Source organism: Pteronotus mesoamericanus, unplaced genomic scaffold (genome assembly GCF_021234165.1).
Source record: "Pteronotus mesoamericanus isolate MK-2021 breed Mesoamerican mustached bat unplaced genomic scaffold, CSHL_Meso_final contig_182, whole genome shotgun sequence".
Classification (NCBI taxonomy): Eukaryota; Metazoa; Chordata; class Mammalia; order Chiroptera; family Mormoopidae; genus Pteronotus; species Pteronotus mesoamericanus.
The window spans coordinates 20,867,899-20,888,800 of NW_026555078.1; the positions used below are offsets into that span (position 1 = coordinate 20,867,899).

The following is a 20,902-nucleotide window of genomic DNA, read 5'->3' on the forward strand; positions in this document are numbered from 1 at the left end:
TCTGGAACATAGTAAAAAAATTGCATATATCTATAGGAAGGCCAAATTAAGGGACAAAATGGCTTCTAGGATTTTCACTAGTACAAACCAATCTGAATCCATGCCCATTTCTACTTCTTTTCTACCCGACTCCACGTCCCCGTCTCAGTGGAAAAGTGATCTCACCAGCCTCAGATAGCAGCCCCTCATCTTCTGTTCCAAGGTCATATCTCCTATGTGCTTGAGGACTGATCCTGTCAATTTTCCCTACTTTCAACTCTTTTCTTTCCTATTTTACTTGTTTTTAACTAGCAGTTAGGGTAAGCAATTCATTTTAGTTTGCCCTGGACTTCTTAGTTCCTGGTTTTTAAACTGCAAGTCCCATATCTGAACAAACCCTTCAGTCCTAGGTAAACTGAAGTGGTCAGTCATCCTACCCACAACACCTTATTCAACCCATGCTCAAGTCTCTTTTGTCTTTGAAAAGAAAACAAAACAAAATTAAACTTCGTATTCTCCAACATAACATTCTGGCTACCAACTTGTACATAGAGCCAAACTTGATGAGTGACTTACTAGCAAAAGAAACAGTAATTCTCATGGCTTTTTCTTTCTAGATGGTTAGCACTATACTTATCAATGAACAAAGATTGGTAGTTGAGACCTCACATAACAAAAGAAAACCTAAGCCCACCCCTTTCGTCTCTCGGGTGACTAGGTTCTAGATTTACCTGCTTAGCAACAAGGATCCTTCAGTTCTCCAGAAACAACAACTGGCTCTCAAAAATGCCTTGCTCTGGTTCCACCATTTCTACACAAATTTATGTTTTGACTTCAATATAATCGGAATGGGATAGCCTCCTTAACTCCATTCTATGTCTTCCTACTCTGTAGATGCATTTCTGTTTCATAATTTTGTTCATGCTAATGCATTGGCCTAGACTATTAATCACTTTTCACTTTGGACTAAATTATAACAACTTTCTAGGTCATGATCAGATTCTACATCCAGCATCAAATCTCTAAGTAATGAAGACAACATTGATATCTGTAATTCCCTTTTTAATTACCATATTCAATACATTTTAAACTGTACAATTTATAATTTTGCTATTTTGTTTTATATAGAAGTTTTTAAAATTGCATCTCCTATTAAACTATAATGTTTTTGAGAAAAACATGCTTCAAATGGTTTGGGAGATAATTTATGGTATAGCATTTGGCAAAATATATCATCTCTAAGATTTCAATTGTATAAATATTGCGTAGAATAAAAACCAATTCAATAAAATATTAACTCTAACTCTGGGTAGATTCTGTTTCAAAGGGGTATAAAAATCATGATCCTGGTTCAGTTCCTGGAACAAAGCCAATTTTCAGATACAGAATCCGTTGACTAAAGAGATCAGTGGGTTCCTCGGAGGAAGGACATACTAATATTATGACAAATATATAATGTAATGATTATCCCAGTTTTCCCCATAAGAAACCTATGGCCATTTTCTTGGGTGTCTATATGCCAGCGAGATAAATATTTAGAGTTGAGAGGATTGTTGGATACAGTGTCTGCATTGACATGGATACACGGAGCTCCAAAGCATCATCATGAACACTTATATGGTGGCAGCTTTTGGAAATCAGTCAATAAGTACAGTCCTGGCTGATTTAGAGATTACAGTGGGTTCAGTAGTATTCAGCCAACCCAGGAATGTAATTGGGATTGGCATCTTCCACAGTTAGAATAAATCATCACAGTGTCCTTGGTGTCATAATTACACTACAGGTAGAAGCTCTTAAATGTTCCTTTATTCATGGCTAGCACAGTAAATCGGAGACAATATTGTGTTCTAGGTGGAAAGGTGTCACCAACAAGGAATAAAAGATGTAGCAGTTGTTCTCTCTATCAGATCCCACTCAAATCATCAATCTGGGCCCTACAGAAAACATGCAGATCTTCAAAGAAGGACTGTAATGACATCAAGGTTTCCACAGTAGCATCTCATATTGTAGCTGCCGGGTCGGTTGTGCTGTCATTGCTAGTGCAAATTAACATGATCTCAGGTGCATTGAGTCATTATTTTAGTAAATGTGTTACTTTCTATTCTGATCAGAAAATAGCACCATAAAGAACTAGGACCCATGTGGCATGGATAAACATTCTTATTTATAGTTTTGTCCCCAGGGGCTATATCCCCGCATCCCCCCTTACCTCTGTCCTGTAACTCTAGGCTGTAACGAATCTGCCTTGAATATCTGGACCACTTAGAAACCACTTTTAAGGAACACACATGTCAGGCCTTCACATGGCACTGCCACCTTTTTTAGAACTTATGGCCTATAACCCAAATTATTAGTGCTTTTTAGAAACAGAAAATAGACTGGCAGACCACATCCATCTTCAGGTCGAAACACTTACTGCAACACTGTGGAGAGAGCACGGTAACCAAAGGCAAAAGCACACAACCTCAAACTTACGATACTACCAATTAAGCAGCGTGATGGAAACAAAAGGTCCCTCGCGAATGCCAAACAGATCAATAGCAGATATTGGACAAATGGAGATAACGAGAGCAAACAGGTTTCGGGGCCTGCAGTTACCATGCTTGGGCAAAAGCACTGCTCAAATCGAAACAAAATGGCTCCCCTCCTAGGAAGACACTCTGGTTTCAGCAACTGCCTTGGCGTCAGCAAGAAGTAACTGTTTAGCAAATGGCCATCCAACCTCGATTTTAGTAGATTGCGGTGCCAGGTGTAAAGGCAGTAACCCCTTTGGCCAGGGCAAAGAAACAGGGGCTCAGACCTGCCATTGATGAAGATCCTGATCACTCAACCAGATAAGCCACCTGGACAAGAAGTGCTGGCCATGAGAACTCTATCAAAGATGGACAAATGACAATGGCACCGCCTGGCGATCCTGTTGATCCTCCGCTGCTGCATCCTTCCTCCAACATTGGGTGGCCGCCCTCACCGAGACTCTGTATTTTCAGAAAGAGATGGGACCTGAGGCCTGAGCCATCTAAATAGCACGAATATAATGCACCATCTATTAGACTCTGTTCTGGCGCACTCTTTCTATTTCTCAAGTGATTGCTTCCCGTTTCCTTTTACCTAAATTTTTGTCTCTCTACATATGTCAGTCAGTCAGTTCCACCCGGCACTTTAAAGACAAGCTGTGCTTAGGCATTTCCTGCGATTCTGTACATGAGAAAGACACTATGATATTAACAACCAGAGGCCTTAAGAACTGCTGTATCAGCGATGAATCGCTCCTCATGTGATGGTTTTACGATAAAGATGCTGGGACAAAGTCATTATATTTGCAAAACCCCGCGTTTAGAACAACCCCACAGAATAATGAGAATGCTAGAGCCAGCATGTATAAAGTGCCAAAGCTGTTCCAGGCCCCTTTTAGGTGCTGTCTTCTCATCATCACAAAAGCCGGGAAGAATACATTTCAGCTCTCACTGTGATATGTAACCTGTAACCTTGAATCTCTTGAAGGCCTAAGATTTTGTCTAAGAGCACATACTTAGCGGGCGGTTAAACTACTGTTGACAGTCACATGCCTCGAACCAGAATTTTTGATCTTCGTATCGTACCTGTCGAGGTTTTGTTTTTAACACTGGCAAGGAAATGAACGAATGGCAAAAGTCGAAGACATAACCAGTTGGGGGAAAGCCCAATAAACTGTTAAGCCAGTGCATGCCAGTGCAAACAAGATTTGCTAAAGGCCCACCTGTAAGACGTTAGAATCCACATCTTACATGAGTACAGATCCTCTTGTTAGTGAACCTAACAGTTCCTACTCTCCTCCTTAGGACTGGTGAGAATATGAACCACCACACATACAGGGTTAAATGAATTTAAACACATAGACCCCCTTGAAATTGCCAAGTCATTTTATTTCAAGATGACAACCGTGGAATGGCTGTAGGATGATGTTATGATCAGAGGGACCATTGACCGTTTATTTCTTCCGGAAGTGCCAATGTGATTTTATCCATTTTGTACTTTCCAGTTAGTATTTACTTGGGATAAAGTGATTATGTTTCATCATCGTCTTCCTCTGTACCCACGTTTATAATGATGTGCACGTATGAAAAGACTCCAGCAAACAAGGAGAGCACTAATAAAATGGAACGCAGAAACAGGAGAACTAGTGCCTTGTTTACACTAGGTATTATTTTGCCCCGAACAGCTGCATGTCTGTCAGGTGGAGGGCCACTATTTATACTACCACCTATCCCTATCTTATCGCATGCTGGTGGTTTCCAGCCTTGCTGACAGTGACATGTTCCCATATTGTTGCACACTCCTCTGAAATTGCATTGACTGAGGTTACAGGTAAAATTAAATTTTTGGTAGTAAGTACAGTTCTGGGTACGACAGTATTTTCCTGGCCCGCATGTGGCACCATCCACTACAAGCCCGAATTCTGGCACTTCCGTTCCGTAGTGCGCATCAAATCCAAAGCATCTTTCCTCTTGAACGTCTTTTAGAATTATATCACGAAATGTAGTGTGTTCACCTCCACCAGGAATTTGTTCAACGTCACTACAGTGCAGCAATCCACACATTACATTTTCTGGTTCACATCTATAAGGTGCTCCTCCTCCTCGATGGACTGCCACCCCGCAGTTGCCAAATCGGTCACCTATTACATTCAATTTTTGATAGCATGCTGGTGACCCGTCTTTTGCTTGGGGGCCGAAAAGAGCTTGACACTGCATATCACGGTCAGTACAGTTTCCTACCCGACAAACGGCTAATGGTGAACACGGGGTTCCGTCCTGTATATAAGAGTCATCGGGACAGATATTCGTTCTCCCATCGCAGTATTCCGGGAGATCACAAATACCTCCCACCTGTCTGCAAACCCATCCAGGCTGAGCAAATTTACATTTGACGCAGCAAAGTCCTTCATTGCAATCACTGCCAATGGAGAGAGCACAATGGGTCTCACAACATTTATCTTTAACGCATTCCTTAAAGGAGCCACAGTCACACTCCTCTCTCTGATTTATGATCTTGTCACCACAACGAGGAGCTACATAAGGAAAATTATTGTACGGCACATTTACCACACTCAAACAAGGATCCCACGAGTAAGCCCGTCGATGCAGAACCTCATAAGAACAATTGCTCATCATATCTAGAAGACCGGGCACAGGCGCCATCACGCAGTTCTGTCTTCGAAAACAGTGACAGCCAGGCAAGTCATGTCGAAGGCCGAAGTTATGACCTAATGAGTGTGCTGAAACAGTGGCAGCTAAAAATATGTGATACTCTGCTACATACACATATGCTACTCCCCAGTTGGGGTTGCACAGTCCGTCATGGTTAGAATAATAGGTGGCATGACCGAGTTTATGTCCCGTAAGCAGCAATGAAGTATCATGAGAAAACAGCGAAAACCACCCATGGTATTTCCACAAACCAAAATTCGATACAGCATGTGACGCATCCTTCCACTGATTCAAATTGAAACTATCAGCAGTTTCCCATATACACAGCATACGTATCAGGACAGCTATCCGACTTTGTATATAAATGGAATGCAGTATATTGTTTATAATCACTACATTCTCTATTATACGTGTCCGATTCTTGTTTAGAAGAGTTAAAGAGCGGGAAATGGTGTAGTGAAGTTTTAACCGTTTCAAATGTGGCCACCACAAGTATACAGGCCCTGCTCTAGGAGTTTCAGCAGCCATCTCCTCTTCATATGCCAGGTTTGCATCGTCCGCTTCCACCTCACACCTCTCAGTCTCTGAGGATCGTTCTGACACAAGCAGAGAAATCATATGCTCAAATTTGGAAGAAGCCTCCAGTGGTTTGATTTCGTAAGTGAAGTCATCTACCTGCAGCATGCCACGCAGACCCCCGTAGCAAGTGTCCAGTGTGCCCATAGACCCAGGCACCCCTTCCAGGTAGCTGTAGTAGTAACAGTTTCGAGGGACAAAGGGGTGGTCCTCCTGCAGGGCACCTTGGTCGTTATCCGTGATAACAGGGAAGTTCCTGGGCAGCAAGTTCTTCTTGACCTTCATGTGAACCACATGTCTGCGGCCCCTGAAGTGAATCTTGTAGGAGAGCTGGTCTTGTACGCCAGCTCCGCTCACCTTGTGGGACACCTTCTTGGGGATCACGATTTCAGACGAAGTGAAGCGCCATGCTGGTAGGGCACGGGAGCAGCAGACCTGGGACAAGACTAACCAGAGCAGAGGCAGGCAGAGACCACCAGCCAGGAGAACCTGGGTCCAGGCAGGCCGCATGAGCGAGGGAGCTTGCGACCAAAGAAAGTGCAGCCAAGAGGGAGGAGGGCAAGACTAATGCCGAAACAGCAAGTTTTCCATCAGCGTGGTCAGGAGGAGGGCAGAGAGAGGCTGGTGGTTTGGCAAGCCCACAGAGGTGGAGGGAGGAGGGGGATGCTCTTACATAACAATGGTGCATTCAATTAGCTGAGCCTGTGCTCAGTGATGTGGGGGTCCTGGGAAGAAAGGCCCCTTGGAAAAGCTCTCTTGGAAAAGACACAGGGGAAGAATACGTGGATTTGGTGACAATTTTAAGACATTCAGTGGCTTTTTGCCTCTCGCCTAGAGGACACAATAGATCAACATGAGATTAAAAGAGAGAATGCCGAGGAGAGTGGAAGCTTCTCCTTATAAGGATTTTGAGGAGAGAATTAGATTCTCTCATACATCGTAAAAATTGAATGCAGTTGGGGCTGAATGAGGGAAAGAAAGTGTAAATGGGTGTCATGAGTAGACAAGGTAGGGTGTGTGTTAGTAACTTACGGTAGAGTGAAACTAACGCTTACCCTGTTTCCCGGTGATTCTAGTCCTAGGAAATTATCCTCAGAGACTTGCACGTGAATGTTCCAAGCAGCACCGGTACTTAACAGAGAGCCAGATAAACAAACGGGTATGTTTGTTCAGTGGAATAATCCTCAATAAGTCAGAAAACTTCTCTCTTTTTGGCAGCGGGGACCGTTCTACAATATATTTCATTTCTTTCCTTTAAATCGATTGTCGTTCAGTTACACTTGTCCCACCCTTTTCGCCATTGCTCACCCCTATCCTGACCCCACTCCCGCAGTCAGTCTTCCCCCACTGTCCGTGTGCATGAGTCCTCGATCCGTGTTCCTTTGCTTGCCCCTTTCCCTTCTTTCCCGTTATCCCCCTCTCCTCTGATCAGTGTCAGTTTATTCTTTATTTCCAGGTCTCCGGTTCGGTGGGGCTCCTTTGTTTTGTTGATTTGGTTCCACTTACAGGTGAGATCATACGGTATTTGTCTTTCACCCCCTGGGTTATTTCACTTAGCCTGATGCTCTCCAGTTCCATCCATGCTGTCACAAAGGGTAGGAGTTCCTTCTTTCTTTCTGCTGCATAGTATTCCACTGTGTATACGGACCACAGTTTTTCGATCCACTCATTTACCGATGGGCACCTAGGCTGTTTCGAGCACTTGGCTATTGTAAAAAGCGCTGCTATAAGCATCGGGGTGCCTAAGTTCTCTTGAATTGGCGATTCGGGATTCTTGGGGTATATTCTCAGAAGTCGCATCGTTGGGTCAAAAGGCAGACCCATTTTTGACTTTTTGAGGCATCCACATACTGCTCTCCACAGGGCTGTGACAGTCTGCATTCCCACCAACACTGTACTGGGGTTCCCTTTTCTCCACACCCTCTCCAGCACTCATTGTTTGTTGACTTACTAATGATGACCAGTCTGACTGGGGTGAAGTGGTACCTCATTGTGCTTTTCATTTGCATCTCTCTGATGGTTAATGACGCTGAGCATGTGACCCGTTCTTTCATTTGGGCCGTATTTCTTTGTCTTGGCGCACCTGTTACATTGTAAGAGGCAGAGACTTCGGTATTGGGTGGGCAACCCGCTTAGCTGCATTGGGGTACTGTATAGCGGGGCAGGGGTCAGAGAGGGAACAATGCTCATTGCCCGGCTCTCGCCCTGCTTTCTGTCACTTCCCTCGCTTCCACAAGCGGATTGTGCCCTTTCAGGTATTGATTCCCGGGTGCGTGGGCTTGTGGACATTCCAGGATTCTGTGGGCCTCTGTCACGGACTCTCCTGTGACACTGGGAGTTTCTCCCACCGCCGCAATGCCCACAGGTTTCTTACAGCCAGAGGTGGTGAGGCTTTAGCTTCCTGAGCTGGAACCCTGCGTTGTTCGGTCTGTCTCCCACCCCAGTTGTCCTCCTGGCTTATCCACACGTGAATGTAGGACGGCCTGCTCCACCAGCTGCTGTCTTGCCTTGTGCCCTCTCTGCCCCAGCTTCCCGTCTCGCCCCTCCTGCCCCTCCTACCAGCCTGGATGAATTTTCTTCTTTAAGTCCTTGGCTGTCAGACTTCCATACACTTTAGACTTTCTGGCAGTTCTGGCTGGTTTGGGTTTTTAAGGTGTGGAGTATTTGCACAGTTAGACGTTAAATTGGTTGTCATCCTCCTTTGGGTTGTGCGAGGAAGCGAGGCGTATCTACCTACGCCTCCATCTTGGCCAGAACTCAGGGTTGTATAGTTTTCTGAGTTTAGGTCTTTGCCTCCTTGGTTTACTTTATTCCTAAATATTTCATGTTTCTTGTTGTTATGGTAAATGGGATTTCCCCCCTAATTTCTGTTCCTGTTATTTCATTGTTGGTGAACTTCTGATATTTGAAAGAACGTGGATGGTTCCACAGACATGATGCTGCTGCTGATGATAGAAAGAAGCAGGACCAAAGAAACTTAATATACGATTAAATTTGTATGATCTTCTAGAAGAGCCCAAAACCAGTTGTGGGAATAGAACTTAAATAGGTGGGTTTTTGATGTGGAAATGGGAGAATGGAGGGAACCTTCTGGAGTGAAGGAAAACTTGTGTCTCTTGACTGGGGTGTGCTACAGATTGAATGTTTGTGTCCCAGCCAAATTCATCAGCTGAGATCCTAAGCCTGTAGAGGGTGGTATTAGGAGGTGAGGCCTTTGGGGAGTGATTAGGTCAGGAGGACAGAGCTTCATGAATGGATCAGTGGCTTTAGAAAAGAGGCCCCAGAGGGATCCCTCACTCCTCCTGCCATGTGCGGTTACAGGAAGAAGGTGCCCTCTGTGAACCAGGAAGCGGTTTTCGCCCGACACTGAATCTGAGGGGCCTGGAACTGAGACTTCCAGCCTGCAGAAGTGTGAAAAATAAAGGTCTCTCGTTTAGAAGTCACCCCATCCAGGCTATTTTTGTATACTAGCCCAAACAAACGAAGATAGGGTCGTGGTTACAAATCAAAACCCATCAAGCTGCACTCTTGATATTTACGTATCGTGTTGCAATGCTTAAGTATACCTTGGACAGTTAATACGGTATACAAGTTCTGACTTCCGCTTCTTTTCGACTCAGTCTGATCATTAACTTCCCTCACACATCTACACCTTTTCAAAAGGCATTTCAACATTCAACCGAATGTGAACGCACTCAACTCCATAGAGGGAAGTTGCCAAGAATAACCTGTGGCACCTGATTTCTTCTCTTATGGATCATATATTTTAGCTGGGAAGAGTATCACACACAGTAACATGTAGAAAAGAAGTACGATACACAGTGGAATGCTATGCAGCAGAAATTAACAAGATTAAATGTGTGTTCGACAACACTGGAGGACTTTTTTTCAACATCAGTGCAGGGTGGAATATTTGCACACTGATAAGGATGCCTTCACCTCAGTGAAATGAAGTGGCCATGATGAAAAAACCTAACTTTAAGAAAAGAAGTAATTTATACAAGGTATAAAGATGAATGGAACTCATTGTAGTGGGAGGGGTTAAAAATTTTATTAATTCAAACATTAGATGTGTATTAAGGATTTTTGGAAAGTGGAACACATAAAGGTTTGGCCATTTGGGAAAGAGTAATCGTCAATTAACCATTTATATTTTGTATGACTAGAAAATATTAGTTGTGACGGTATCTGTGCGGAGTGGGATGGTACAAGGATGGTAATATTTGAAAGATGCTTTAGCGGCTTTTAGCATTCAGGTCCTAGAAGATGTATAGCCAGGAAAGCCACTATGTAAAATGTTGCCTAAATTCATAGCGGATCTGAAGGGTCTGAAAAGGATTGTTCCCTCTAGACACAGAGAGAATACAGAAATGAATTAGTTGTTTGCTACCTGTTTCCTATATATTTTCTTTCTTTCTTTTTTTAAAAAAGTTTATTTATTTATTTTTCGAGAGGGGCAAGGGAGGGAGAAAGAGAAAAGCAATGACGTGCGAGAGGAACCTCGGTCGGCTGCGCCCTGACGAGGGACCGAACCTTCAACCCAGGCACGTACCCTTGCCCTGACTGGCAATCGAACCAAAGACCTTTCACTTTTCAGGATGCCGACCGAACAAATGAGCCACGCTGTTCAGGGCAGAAATCAGTTACTTTCGAGTAATCATGTCTGTATGTTCACCCTGTCAAAATTCTTCTTGAATTGGAAAAAAAAAACAAACACAAAAACCCCAAAGTCAGGAAAAAAAAATTCTTTGTGAATTCTTTTGTGTGTCTCACCTGTCAAAACTTGCGCCAACTTACATTATCTTCTGCTTCAGGGAGGGTAATGGGGTTATTCTGAGTGGAGGAAGGAGGCTGCTAAGTGTATGGGTGTTCAATATGCATGTAGACTGTGGAGACACCTGGAGGCCGATTCATCAATTGTTCTCTCATTGAAAAACTTTGTGAGATTTTAAACTAATCATAACTGTAAAATCAGTATGATTCCTAAGAATATCATGAGCCAGCCCTGACTGGTGTGGTTCAGTAGGTTAAGCGTCGTTCCCCAAAGCCAAAGGTCATTGGTTTGATTCCCAGTCGGGGCACGTGCCTGGGTTGCAAGCTCGGTCCGCGGTCGCGGCACGGACGAGGGGCAACCAATCAATGTTTCTCTCCCTTTCTTTCGCCCTCCCTTCCCCTCTCTCTAAGAGTAAATAAAGAAAATCTTTTAACAAAGAATATCACGGGACAGAATATAAATTCGTATTTTATAATAAATTAATAATTAATTAATTAATATCAATAAGCAATGGTATATGTATAGGAGAATTAGGTTCTACTGCTATTGCAGTACGAAAGACAGCACACGATACACGGTGCCAAGCAAAACAGGATATGTATAACGGGGTTGGGCTATCTATGTGAATGACAGACGTTTTAATAGAATTTGCAATAGCTGTAATTCATACCATTCTCTATGGCAAAAAAAAAAAAAGAAAGGCAACATGACCATATTTTGCTAAATGGTAGTCTTAAAACAATTTTTGGGTTTTAATGAATTACTCTGTGTGTCGTTTTGTGAAATCAAGCAGCTCTGAAAAGTTTTGTATTCAGAGCAACATCAGCAAAAATGGCAGACTAGGAAGCTCCAAGCTTTCATTCTTCTACAGTAAAGGAAAAGCAAAACAAAGCAAAAACCCAACTAGAAGCCATCTGAACCAATTTTATAGGAGGTCAGGGGGAAAAATAACCAAAGGTTTACAGCAACCAAGCAACCAAGGCAAGGCCTCATCGAGAATAAGCCATCTTCGGGTTGCTTCAGGAATTCACTGGAACCTCTGTGAACACATACGCACAAGGAGAGCCCAAGGAGCAGAGTCTTCAGTGAGCCTCTATAACCCAGAAGAGTGTTTAAAAATTTTCTTTGAAAAAGTCTCCAATGACTTTTAACAATCATGTTTTTAAAAAGCATGAGCAGGATGAAAATAATTTCCGGAGTTACCGCATTTTAATAATAAAAGGCCCAATTTTCAACAACCAAAAACAAATCACAAAACATACAAAACAGTAAACCGTGGCTCATTTGAAAGAACAAAATAAGCTGACAGAAACCATCTGCAATGGAGCCCAGACATCAGACTTATTAGACAGAGACTATGAACCAACTGTGATAAATACACTCCAAGGGGTCAGGGAAAACGTGTACAAAGAGACAAAGTAGAATGTTATGTACTTATAGGAGGGTAAATTCACCAGGAATATTTAATAAACATAATCATGTGTAGCAAGCACCAGAGTTCTAGAGTATATGAAGCAAACACTGAGAGCACTGAAGAGAGAAATACAGTTTTATAAAAATAGTTGGGTACTTCAGCATACCGCTATAAATATTTGATGAGACAGAAGACTGAAAAGGCAATAGGACTTGAGCCAATTGGACCGAACAGAGATACACAGAACTCTCTACCCAACAGGAGACGAATACACCTGGGATTGACAAATACATAACATTTAAAAATACATATTCTTCTTTAGTTTTTGTTTTCTGTGTGTGTGTTTACCTTTACTTTTTCCATCTTCTCTTTATGTAGATCTGAGTTTGTGATCTTTATTACTTTTCCTTCTTTCTAAACATTTCTTGCAAGGCAGGTTGCCTGGCAAAACATTTTCTCCATTTTTGTTTGTCTGAGAAAGTATGTATTTCTCCTTCACTTCCGAAGGATAATTTTAGGGGACACAGAATTACAGGTTGGTGGTATTTTTCTTTTCTGTCGACATTTTCGATTTCACTTTCTTCTTTCTGAGGGGAATTCAGATATAAATCTTATTTTTCTTGCTCTATACACAAGGTGCTCCCTCTTCTTGAATTCTTTCAGGATTTTCTTCTTGATCTTTTATTTGCGGCTTAACATCAATTTTTTTTCTTGATCATTATTGCTTCAAACATTTCCTTCTCTTTCTCTCTTTCTTCTCCTTCTAACAGTACCATTACATGTCGATCACACCTTTGGTAGCAGCCCCACAGTCCTTGGTTATCCTATACTGTTTTAAGTCTTTGTTCTCTTTGCTTTTTAGCTTTGGGCAATTCTATCGCTATATCCCATCGCTCAGAGACGCTTTCCCAGCATGCCAAGTCTACCAGTAAGCTCATCAATGGCATTATTCATCTGTGCCACAGTGGTTTCACCTCTAGCATGCCTTTTTCTCTTCTTTCTTAGGCTTTCTATCTCGCTGCTTACCTGACATCTGTTCTTGTATGCTGACTACCTATCCATTAGAGCCCTCAGCACAGCAATCATAGCTGCTTTCAAGTCCAGGTCTCATCATCCCAACATCCCTCCCTGGTTCTCAGGCTTGCTCTGTCTCTTCCAAATTGTTTTTGTTTTCCCCTTCGGGCATGCCTTGTAATTTTTCCTTCATTCCTGGCCATAAAGTGTGGTAACGTGTGGGTAGTCATTGCATAGTCCTACGATTAGGTCTCAGTCCTTTAGGGAGCCTATACCTCTGGACAGGGAAATTCGCAGTGTTTCTCATGTTTGTTTTTTCTTCTTCCCCCTTCAGTTAAAGATGGCTACAGTAGACTGAAGCAGGGTATTTTCCTTCTCCCACGTGGAAAGCAAGAGATGACTGTACTGCGTATTTCCTTTCCCCCCGGTCATTTGGGCTCTGCTAGTAGCCAAACATGTTAGACTCTTGTTAACTAGTTAGTTCTGGGGGTAGGTCTTGTGAAGAAGAACAGAATTCTCTGGCATATTTCTGAATTAATCTCCACCCCCACCCTGAACCATGACGGTTTTTTTCGCTAATATTTACTGGTAGATCCTCGACACGGTCTTGTAGGTAAAACTCACAAAAGTGTGTGACTCCCCTTTAACTGGGTCCCCTGAAGTTTTTTAACTCTGAGAAGCTGTCCACATTGAGCCGCCGGCAATGATTCGACTATAGTTCAGGTTTTTCTTTCCCAAAACACGATTCTGCTTTGGTTTCCACTCATGAGTCTCTGTTCTGATGAGCTAGAACTCTCTGTAATCGCCTGCCTGTCTCTCCTATCCTAGGGGCAGGAGTTTGCCCGGTGTTCTCACCTCTTTTTCAGATCTTACATATGTTGTTGATGTTTCAGTCTGTTTATCTTTTTACTTGTTAGGATAGAGAGAGGTGACTTCCATGCTCCTTATATGTGAAACTAGAAATCAGAGGTCCTAATACACATCCTTTAATGCTACTCATGGAACCCTGGCGGGGTAGCTCAGTTGCTTAGAGCATCATCCTAGGACATCAAGGTTGCAGGTTCGATCCCCAGTCAATACAAAGATCAACCAATGAATGCATAAATAAGTGGAACAACAAATTATGGGGTGTGTGTGTGTGTGTGTCTCTCTCTCTTTCCCCCCCACTCCCCTCCCACCCTCTTCCTCTCTGTCTCTCAAATCAATAGATGAATTTTAAAAATAGTGCTCACGGAACATTCCCTACGTTAGAATAAACGTTAGACCATGAAACAGTTCTTAATACGTTTTAAAATACAGAAATACATACAAAGTATCTTTGCCAATGAAGGTAGAATTCAACAGATTGAAACACGAAAATCTACAGATATATGAAAATTATATAACATAATCTTGAACAGCCAGTGATACAAAGAATAAATCACATGGGAAGTCCAAAAGTCCCTTGAGGTGATCGAGAACAAAAACACGACCTACCGAAATTTTTAAGATGCATCCAAAACAGTGCAAGAGATGTATTTGTAGCTGCAAATGCTTACCTTTCAAGATCTCAAATTAATAACCTAAGTTTACACTCTAAGAAACTAGAAAAAGTGGAGCAGACTAAATTCAAAGCCATCAGAAGGTTAAAAAATAAAGATCAGAGTAATCAGTAAAATATAGAATAGAAAAACAATAGAGAAAAATCAACAAAACCAATAGTTCTCTTGAAAGTCAATACAATTGACAAGCTCAAGTGAGACTAACTAAGAAAAAAATGAGAGGAGGAGTAAATCATCAGTATTAGAAATAGAATGGGGACATTATTGATTTTACAGAAAAAGAAATGGTTAGAAGAGAATAATATAAACATTATATGGTAACAAAGTGAAAAGCCTACATGAAGTGGACAAATTCATAAAAACACACAACCTACCAAGACGGAATCTTTTCAAAAAGCTGCCCACTTATAACTGGAAAGGACCTAGAATCTGTTCTTAAAAAAACAAACTCCCAATAACAAAACGTCCAGGTACGACCAGATAGCTTCACTAGTAGGTGCATTCTACCAGACATTTAAAGAACAATTAAAGCCAATCCTTCTCAAAATCCTTCAAAAACTGAGGAGAAGACGCTATTTTCTAACTCATTCCATGTGCCCAACATTACTGTGACCCTGAAACCAAAGACGCTTCAAGAAACAAAGACTACAAAATAATCTCTCTTATGAATATTGATGAAAATCCTCAACAAAACAGTAGCCAACAGATTTTAGTAGCATGTTAACAGATTGCACACCCTCATGAAGTGGGTTTTATTCCTGGAGGTCAGGAAGAGTCCAATCCATGACAATCAATCAGTACGTGCACCTCATTAACAGAATTAAGGAAAAAGTCAACTTACTTGACCATTCCAATTGATAGAGAAAAGCACCTGACAAAATTTAACACCCTTTCTTAAGTAAAAGAACTCCGCCAACTAGAAATAAGAAAAAACATTCTCAACGTGAAAAACCAACAGCTAACATCAACTCACTGATGGAAAGATGTAAAAGCGTTCCTAAGATCAGCAGCAAAAAGAGAATGCCTGGTTTTGCCACTTGTAATCAACACAGTATTACAAGCTCTAGCCAGAGCAATTACGCAAGAAAAAGGGAGAAAATGCATTCAAGTGGAAAACTATAAATGAAATTATTTCTGGTTGCAGATGACATGATCCTGTCTGCTGTAAACCCCAAAGAGTTCACAAAAATCCTACCAAACTCATACCCAAATTCGGTAAAGTTGCGGGATACAAATCTACAGACAAAATAAGTTGCTTTTGGATACCCTACTCACAATGAACAATCTGAAAAGGAAAATAAGAAAACAATTCCATTTACAATAGATTCAAAAAGAGATAAGTGCTTGGGAATAAATTGATGCAGGGAGGTACAAGTCTGTCCACTGAACACTACAAAACGTTGCTGAAGAAATTAAAGGAGACATATATAAATGCATTCTCATAGACTGGAAATAACACATAGTATTATTAAAGTGACAACACTACCCGAAGCAATCTAAGACTCCATGCGATCCTCATAAAAATCCAAATACCACTTTTTGAAACAACAGAACGACCCATCCTGCAATTCACATACACTCTCAATTCAAATCGGGATAGTGCAAACAACCTTGAAAAGGAAGAAGCAATCTGAGGAACATACACTGATTTCAAAACATACTACAAAAGCTGCAGTTATCAAAATGGTATCGAACTCTCCTAAGGACAGGTGTATAGACCAAGTGAACAGAATAAAGATCAAAGGAATAAACCCTCACCTACGTTCATGTTAGATTCTCAACAAAGATGTCAAGACCATTCAATGGGAAAAGCACACACTTTTCAAAAAATGGTTCTGGAAAAATGCAAAGGAAAAATTCAGTTCAGTCTACCTCCCGATTAAGGAAAAACCCAGTTCTTTCCTGATATGACCGTTCTTCCCTGCGTCTTCTTCACATCTCGCACAGCACATTTCACTTCCAGTCATCAACTGTGTGGTAGCTTTTCCCCCCCACACCAAGCAATTCTCTGAGACAGCAGTAGGGTGTCCTAAAATTCAACTCAATTTTGACACTATCTTCCCAGAGATAGCAGCAGATCCCACAGATGAAAGGCTCAGTTCTGCCCTGGCTGGTGGGGCTCGGTGGACTGAATGTCGGCCTGTGAACCAAAGGGTCTCCGGTTCAGTTCCCAGTCAGGGCACATGCCTGGGTTGCGGGCCAGGTCCCCAGGAGAGGGCGTGCAAGGGGAAACCACACATTGATGTTTCTCTCCCTCTCTTTCTCCTTACCTTCCCCTCTCTCTAAAAATAAAGAAGTAAAATCTTTTTTAAAAAGGCTCTGTCCCACAAGATTCCCCCCTACACACACACACACACACACACACACACACACATACATCACACACGCGGCGGGGGGTGGGGCGGGGGTGTCCTCCGTCCCGCAGAGTCCCCCCCAACAGCCACAGATGAGGTACTAAGTCATTCCAGACACTCATTCTGCCAGGAAAAGAGGGTGGTGATTCCTTCTAGTGGAGAATTCCCCGTACCCTTCTCTTGGAGTGGCTTTTGTAGAGAACAACATGCACTGGGGTATACAGCATCTGTGCAAAGTTCATCAATGCCTAAAGGCGACGTTTACAGAAAACAGACAGAGATCACAGATAACAGCCGAAGGAACACAGAGATTTGCCTCAGGCCAGGGTCTGGCACACAGGCTGGTGATCATTCCTCACTGAAAGCTGGGAAACTAATCTTATCCTATGCCAGGACACCATTCTTAGCAAAATAAGTTTCAAAGGATCTCAGGCATTCCTTTTCCAGGCCTCATTGTCCCCAGGGAACCGCCCAGTCCAGTTTAGGGCTGCACTGCCTTTAGTATTGTTTCCCTGACTGGGTCAGGAGGGTGGAGCAGAGCAGCCAAGAGATAAGGAGACTTTGAGGGTCTTTTGGCCCCTTCTCTGTGCCCCCCAAGTCCTTCCCTGATGGTCCCTATGTGACTATGCCTGTCTTAGGTTGCCCCTACCATCGAGGGGTCTTACCGTCCGAGGCCAAGCAGGGTGATGTGAGGGATGACACGCGGGCAGGTTTTGTCTCCTCAGCGGCCTGTTTTCCCAAGGCCTCCTTGCTCAGCTCCAGCCTTGGGGCCCTCTCGCCTGTCGGTGACGCTACAGGCCCTGAAACCAGGCAGGACGGTTCCCAACACACACACACACACACGAACTTCAGATCCTGATTGAAAGGCCAAGTTACCACTTGTGCTTCTGAACAACTGGCTATCAACTGGCGGTTCCGATGACCTGTCCTTGGGTTTGATTAATTTGCTAGAGCAACTCACCAGACTCAGGGAAACACTTATTTACATTTACGAATCTATTAAAGGATATGATAAAGAAGACAGATAAACAGCCAGATGGACAGAGAGCCATTGATGTGAGGTCTGGGAGAATCCCAAGCATAGGAGCTTGTGTGCCCATAAAATGCGGGTGTGTCACCCTCCTGATGTGGATGGGTTCACCACCTGGAAGCTCTCCAACTTCCTGCTACTGAGATTGTATGGAGGCTTCCTCTGTTTCTAGCCCCCTTCCCCTCTCTAGAGAATGGGGATAGGGCTCAAAATTCTACACATTTTTTTTTGATTTTCTGGTAACCAGCTCCCATCCAGGAGCTATCTAGGAGCCCACCTAGAGTTACCTCATTAGAACAAAAGATGCTCCTAGTGCTCTTATCACTTAGAAATTTACAAGGATTTTTGAAGCCCCGTGCCAGAAACAGAGTCAAAGGCAAATATTAAAACAAGATGCTCTGAGTGCTCTTACCCATTAGAAAATTACAAGGGTTTCAGGAGCTCTGTCAGGGATGGGCCAAACCCAAATATTAGAATAAGAGATGCTCCTAGTGTTCTTATCACTTAGGAATTTACAAGGCTTTTAGAAGCTCTGTGCTGGGAACTGGGGACAGATCGCTCCCCGCCCCGCTCTCTCTCTAGGCACGTGCATGTATCCTATTACTTCACATAAGGGTAAATACCACATGAAAAAGGATGAAGGTGGAGTGTTACCTTACACAAATTAACTCAAAAGGGAGCAAAATCATAAACTTAAGTGCTAAAAAATTAAAACACTTCAAAGGCAAGAGAGGGATAATCTTCATGATATTGGATTTGGTGATGATTTCTTGGCCAAGACACAAAAAGATAAAAGTAGATGAATTAGACCCCATCCAAATCAAAGCTTTTGTGCAACAAAAGGCTGCAGGGATCAAAGACAATTCCCAGAACGGGAGAAAATATTTGCAAATCTTACACCTGATAAGGGATCAATATCCAGGATATATAAAGACTTCTACAACTCAACAAGAAAAAACAAACAACCCATTTCAAAAATGGGAAAAGGACTTGAATAGACAGATACACATTTCTCCAAAGGAAGATTTACCAATGGCCAAAAAGCACAGGACAAGATGTTCAACATCACTAGCTGTTAGAGCCTGAATACTTCTGTCTCCCCAAGTTCACATGTTGTCGTTCTAATCCCCAGTGTGGCTGTATTTGGAGACAGGCCTTCTAAGAAAGTCACTAAGGTTAAATGACGTCATAAGGGTAAGACCCAGATGTAACAGGGTTAGTGTCCTCATGGAAAGAGACACCCAGACACTCGCTCTCACTCTCACTCTCTCTCTCCCCCCTCCCCCTTTCCCCCCACCTCCACTAACCTCCTCCCCATGCATACTCACCCACCCAGGAAAAGCCATATGAGGACACAACGACAAGGCCGTCATCTGCAAGCCGGGAAGAGAGCTCTCGCCAGAAAGCAAATCAGCAGGAATCTTGGTCTTAGACTTCTTACTTCTAGAACTGTGAGAAAATTAATTTCTATTGTGCAAACCACCAAGTCTGTGGTATTTTGTGACAGCAGCCTGGACGAACTAACAAAGATTTCGGGACTGACAGGTGGGATGTTGCTGGAACAAATACATCAAAATGTGCAAATGGCTTTGGAATTGAGTGATGAGTGGAAGCCAAAGGAGTGTCCAGGCATGTGCTTTTAATAATGCCGAGGTTGTCTTGAGGGAGCTACTGGTGGAACTATGGAAGTTAAGAGTGAGGATATATAAAGGTACCGTAGTTTTTTGATCCACTCATTTACTGACACGCACTGAGGTTGCTTCCAGCACTTGGCTACTGTAAATTGTGCTGCTATGAACATTGGGGTGCACAGGTTCTTTTGAATTGGTGTTTCGGGGGTATTAGGATATGATTCTAGCCGTGGAACTGCTGGGTCAAATGGCAGTTCCAGTTTTAGTTTCTTGAGGAAATTCCACACTCTTTTCCACAGTGGCTGCACCAGTCCGCACTCCCAACAGCATCGCACTAGCGTTCCCTTTTCTCCACAACCTCGCCTCCACTGGCTGTTTGTTGGTTCGTTTATGATGGCCATTCTGATCGGTGTGAAGTGGTCTCTCATTGTGATTTTAATTTGCATCTCTCTGATCGCTCGTGATGCTGAGCATCCTTTCATACGGCTCTGGGCCCTCGGTATGTCCTCCTCGGAATACTACGCAGCAGAAAGGAAGGAGCTCCTACCCTTCGTGACAGCATCGATGGAACTGAAGAGCACTACGCCAAGTGAAATAATCCAGGCCGTGAAAGACAAATACCATACGATCTCACCGGTAAGTGGAACCTAATTGACAAACCAATCAAGCAAGCAAAATATAACCAGAGACATTGAAATGAAGAACTGACAGTAACCAGAGGGGTGGGGCGAGGAGAATAACAGGGAAAAGAAGGGGAAGGGTCGTCAAAAAAACATATAGAAAGGACCCATGGACAAAGCCAAAGAGTGGTAGGGTTAAGGGTGGGGAGGTGGGCGTCAATGCGGTGGGGGAAGAGGGAGGGGGAAATGGAGACAGCTGTACTTGAACAACAATGACAAAAATGTAAAAAAAAAAGAGAAAGAAAAAAAAAGAGGCCGTACAGAAAAGGGAAGCCTCGTGCACTGTCGGTGGGATTGTGGACTGCTGCAGTCACTATGGAAAAGAATATGACGTTTCCTCAAAAAATTAAAAATAGAATTACCGTATGACCCAGCAATTTTACTTCTGGGTATTTATCTGGAGAAATCCAAACACTAATTCAAAAGAGATAAAGGTACCCCTATGTTCATTGCAGCGTTATTTACAATAACCAAGATATGGAAGCAACCTAAGTGTCCACTGAGAGACAAATGGATAAAGAAGGTGTGGCACAAATATAAAATGGAATATTACGCAACCATAAAAGAGAATGAAATCTTACCACTTGCAACAACATGGACGGACCCAGAGTGTATTATGCTAGGTGAAATAAAGTCCGACAGAGAAAGACAAATATCATACGGTTTCCCTAATATGTGGAGTCTGAAAAACAAAATAAATGAACAAACAAAACAGAAACAAAC

At 42.8% G+C, this 20,902-nt stretch overlaps 2 protein-coding genes across 2 annotated transcripts in view; both read right to left on the minus strand.

Annotated features, from left to right (window-relative positions):
* LOC129065925 (disintegrin and metalloproteinase domain-containing protein 21-like) overlaps positions 1-20,902 on the minus strand; it is a 41,719-nt gene that overhangs the window by 7,276 nt on the left and 13,541 nt on the right. The window lies entirely within an intron of this gene.
* Positions 3,969-6,251, minus strand: LOC129066083 (disintegrin and metalloproteinase domain-containing protein 20-like). The gene has a single exon (XM_054567609.1). It carries the CDS (start codon positions 6,249-6,251, stop codon positions 4,023-4,025), a length of 2,229 nt encoding a protein of 742 aa, XP_054423584.1. The 3' UTR covers positions 3,969-4,022.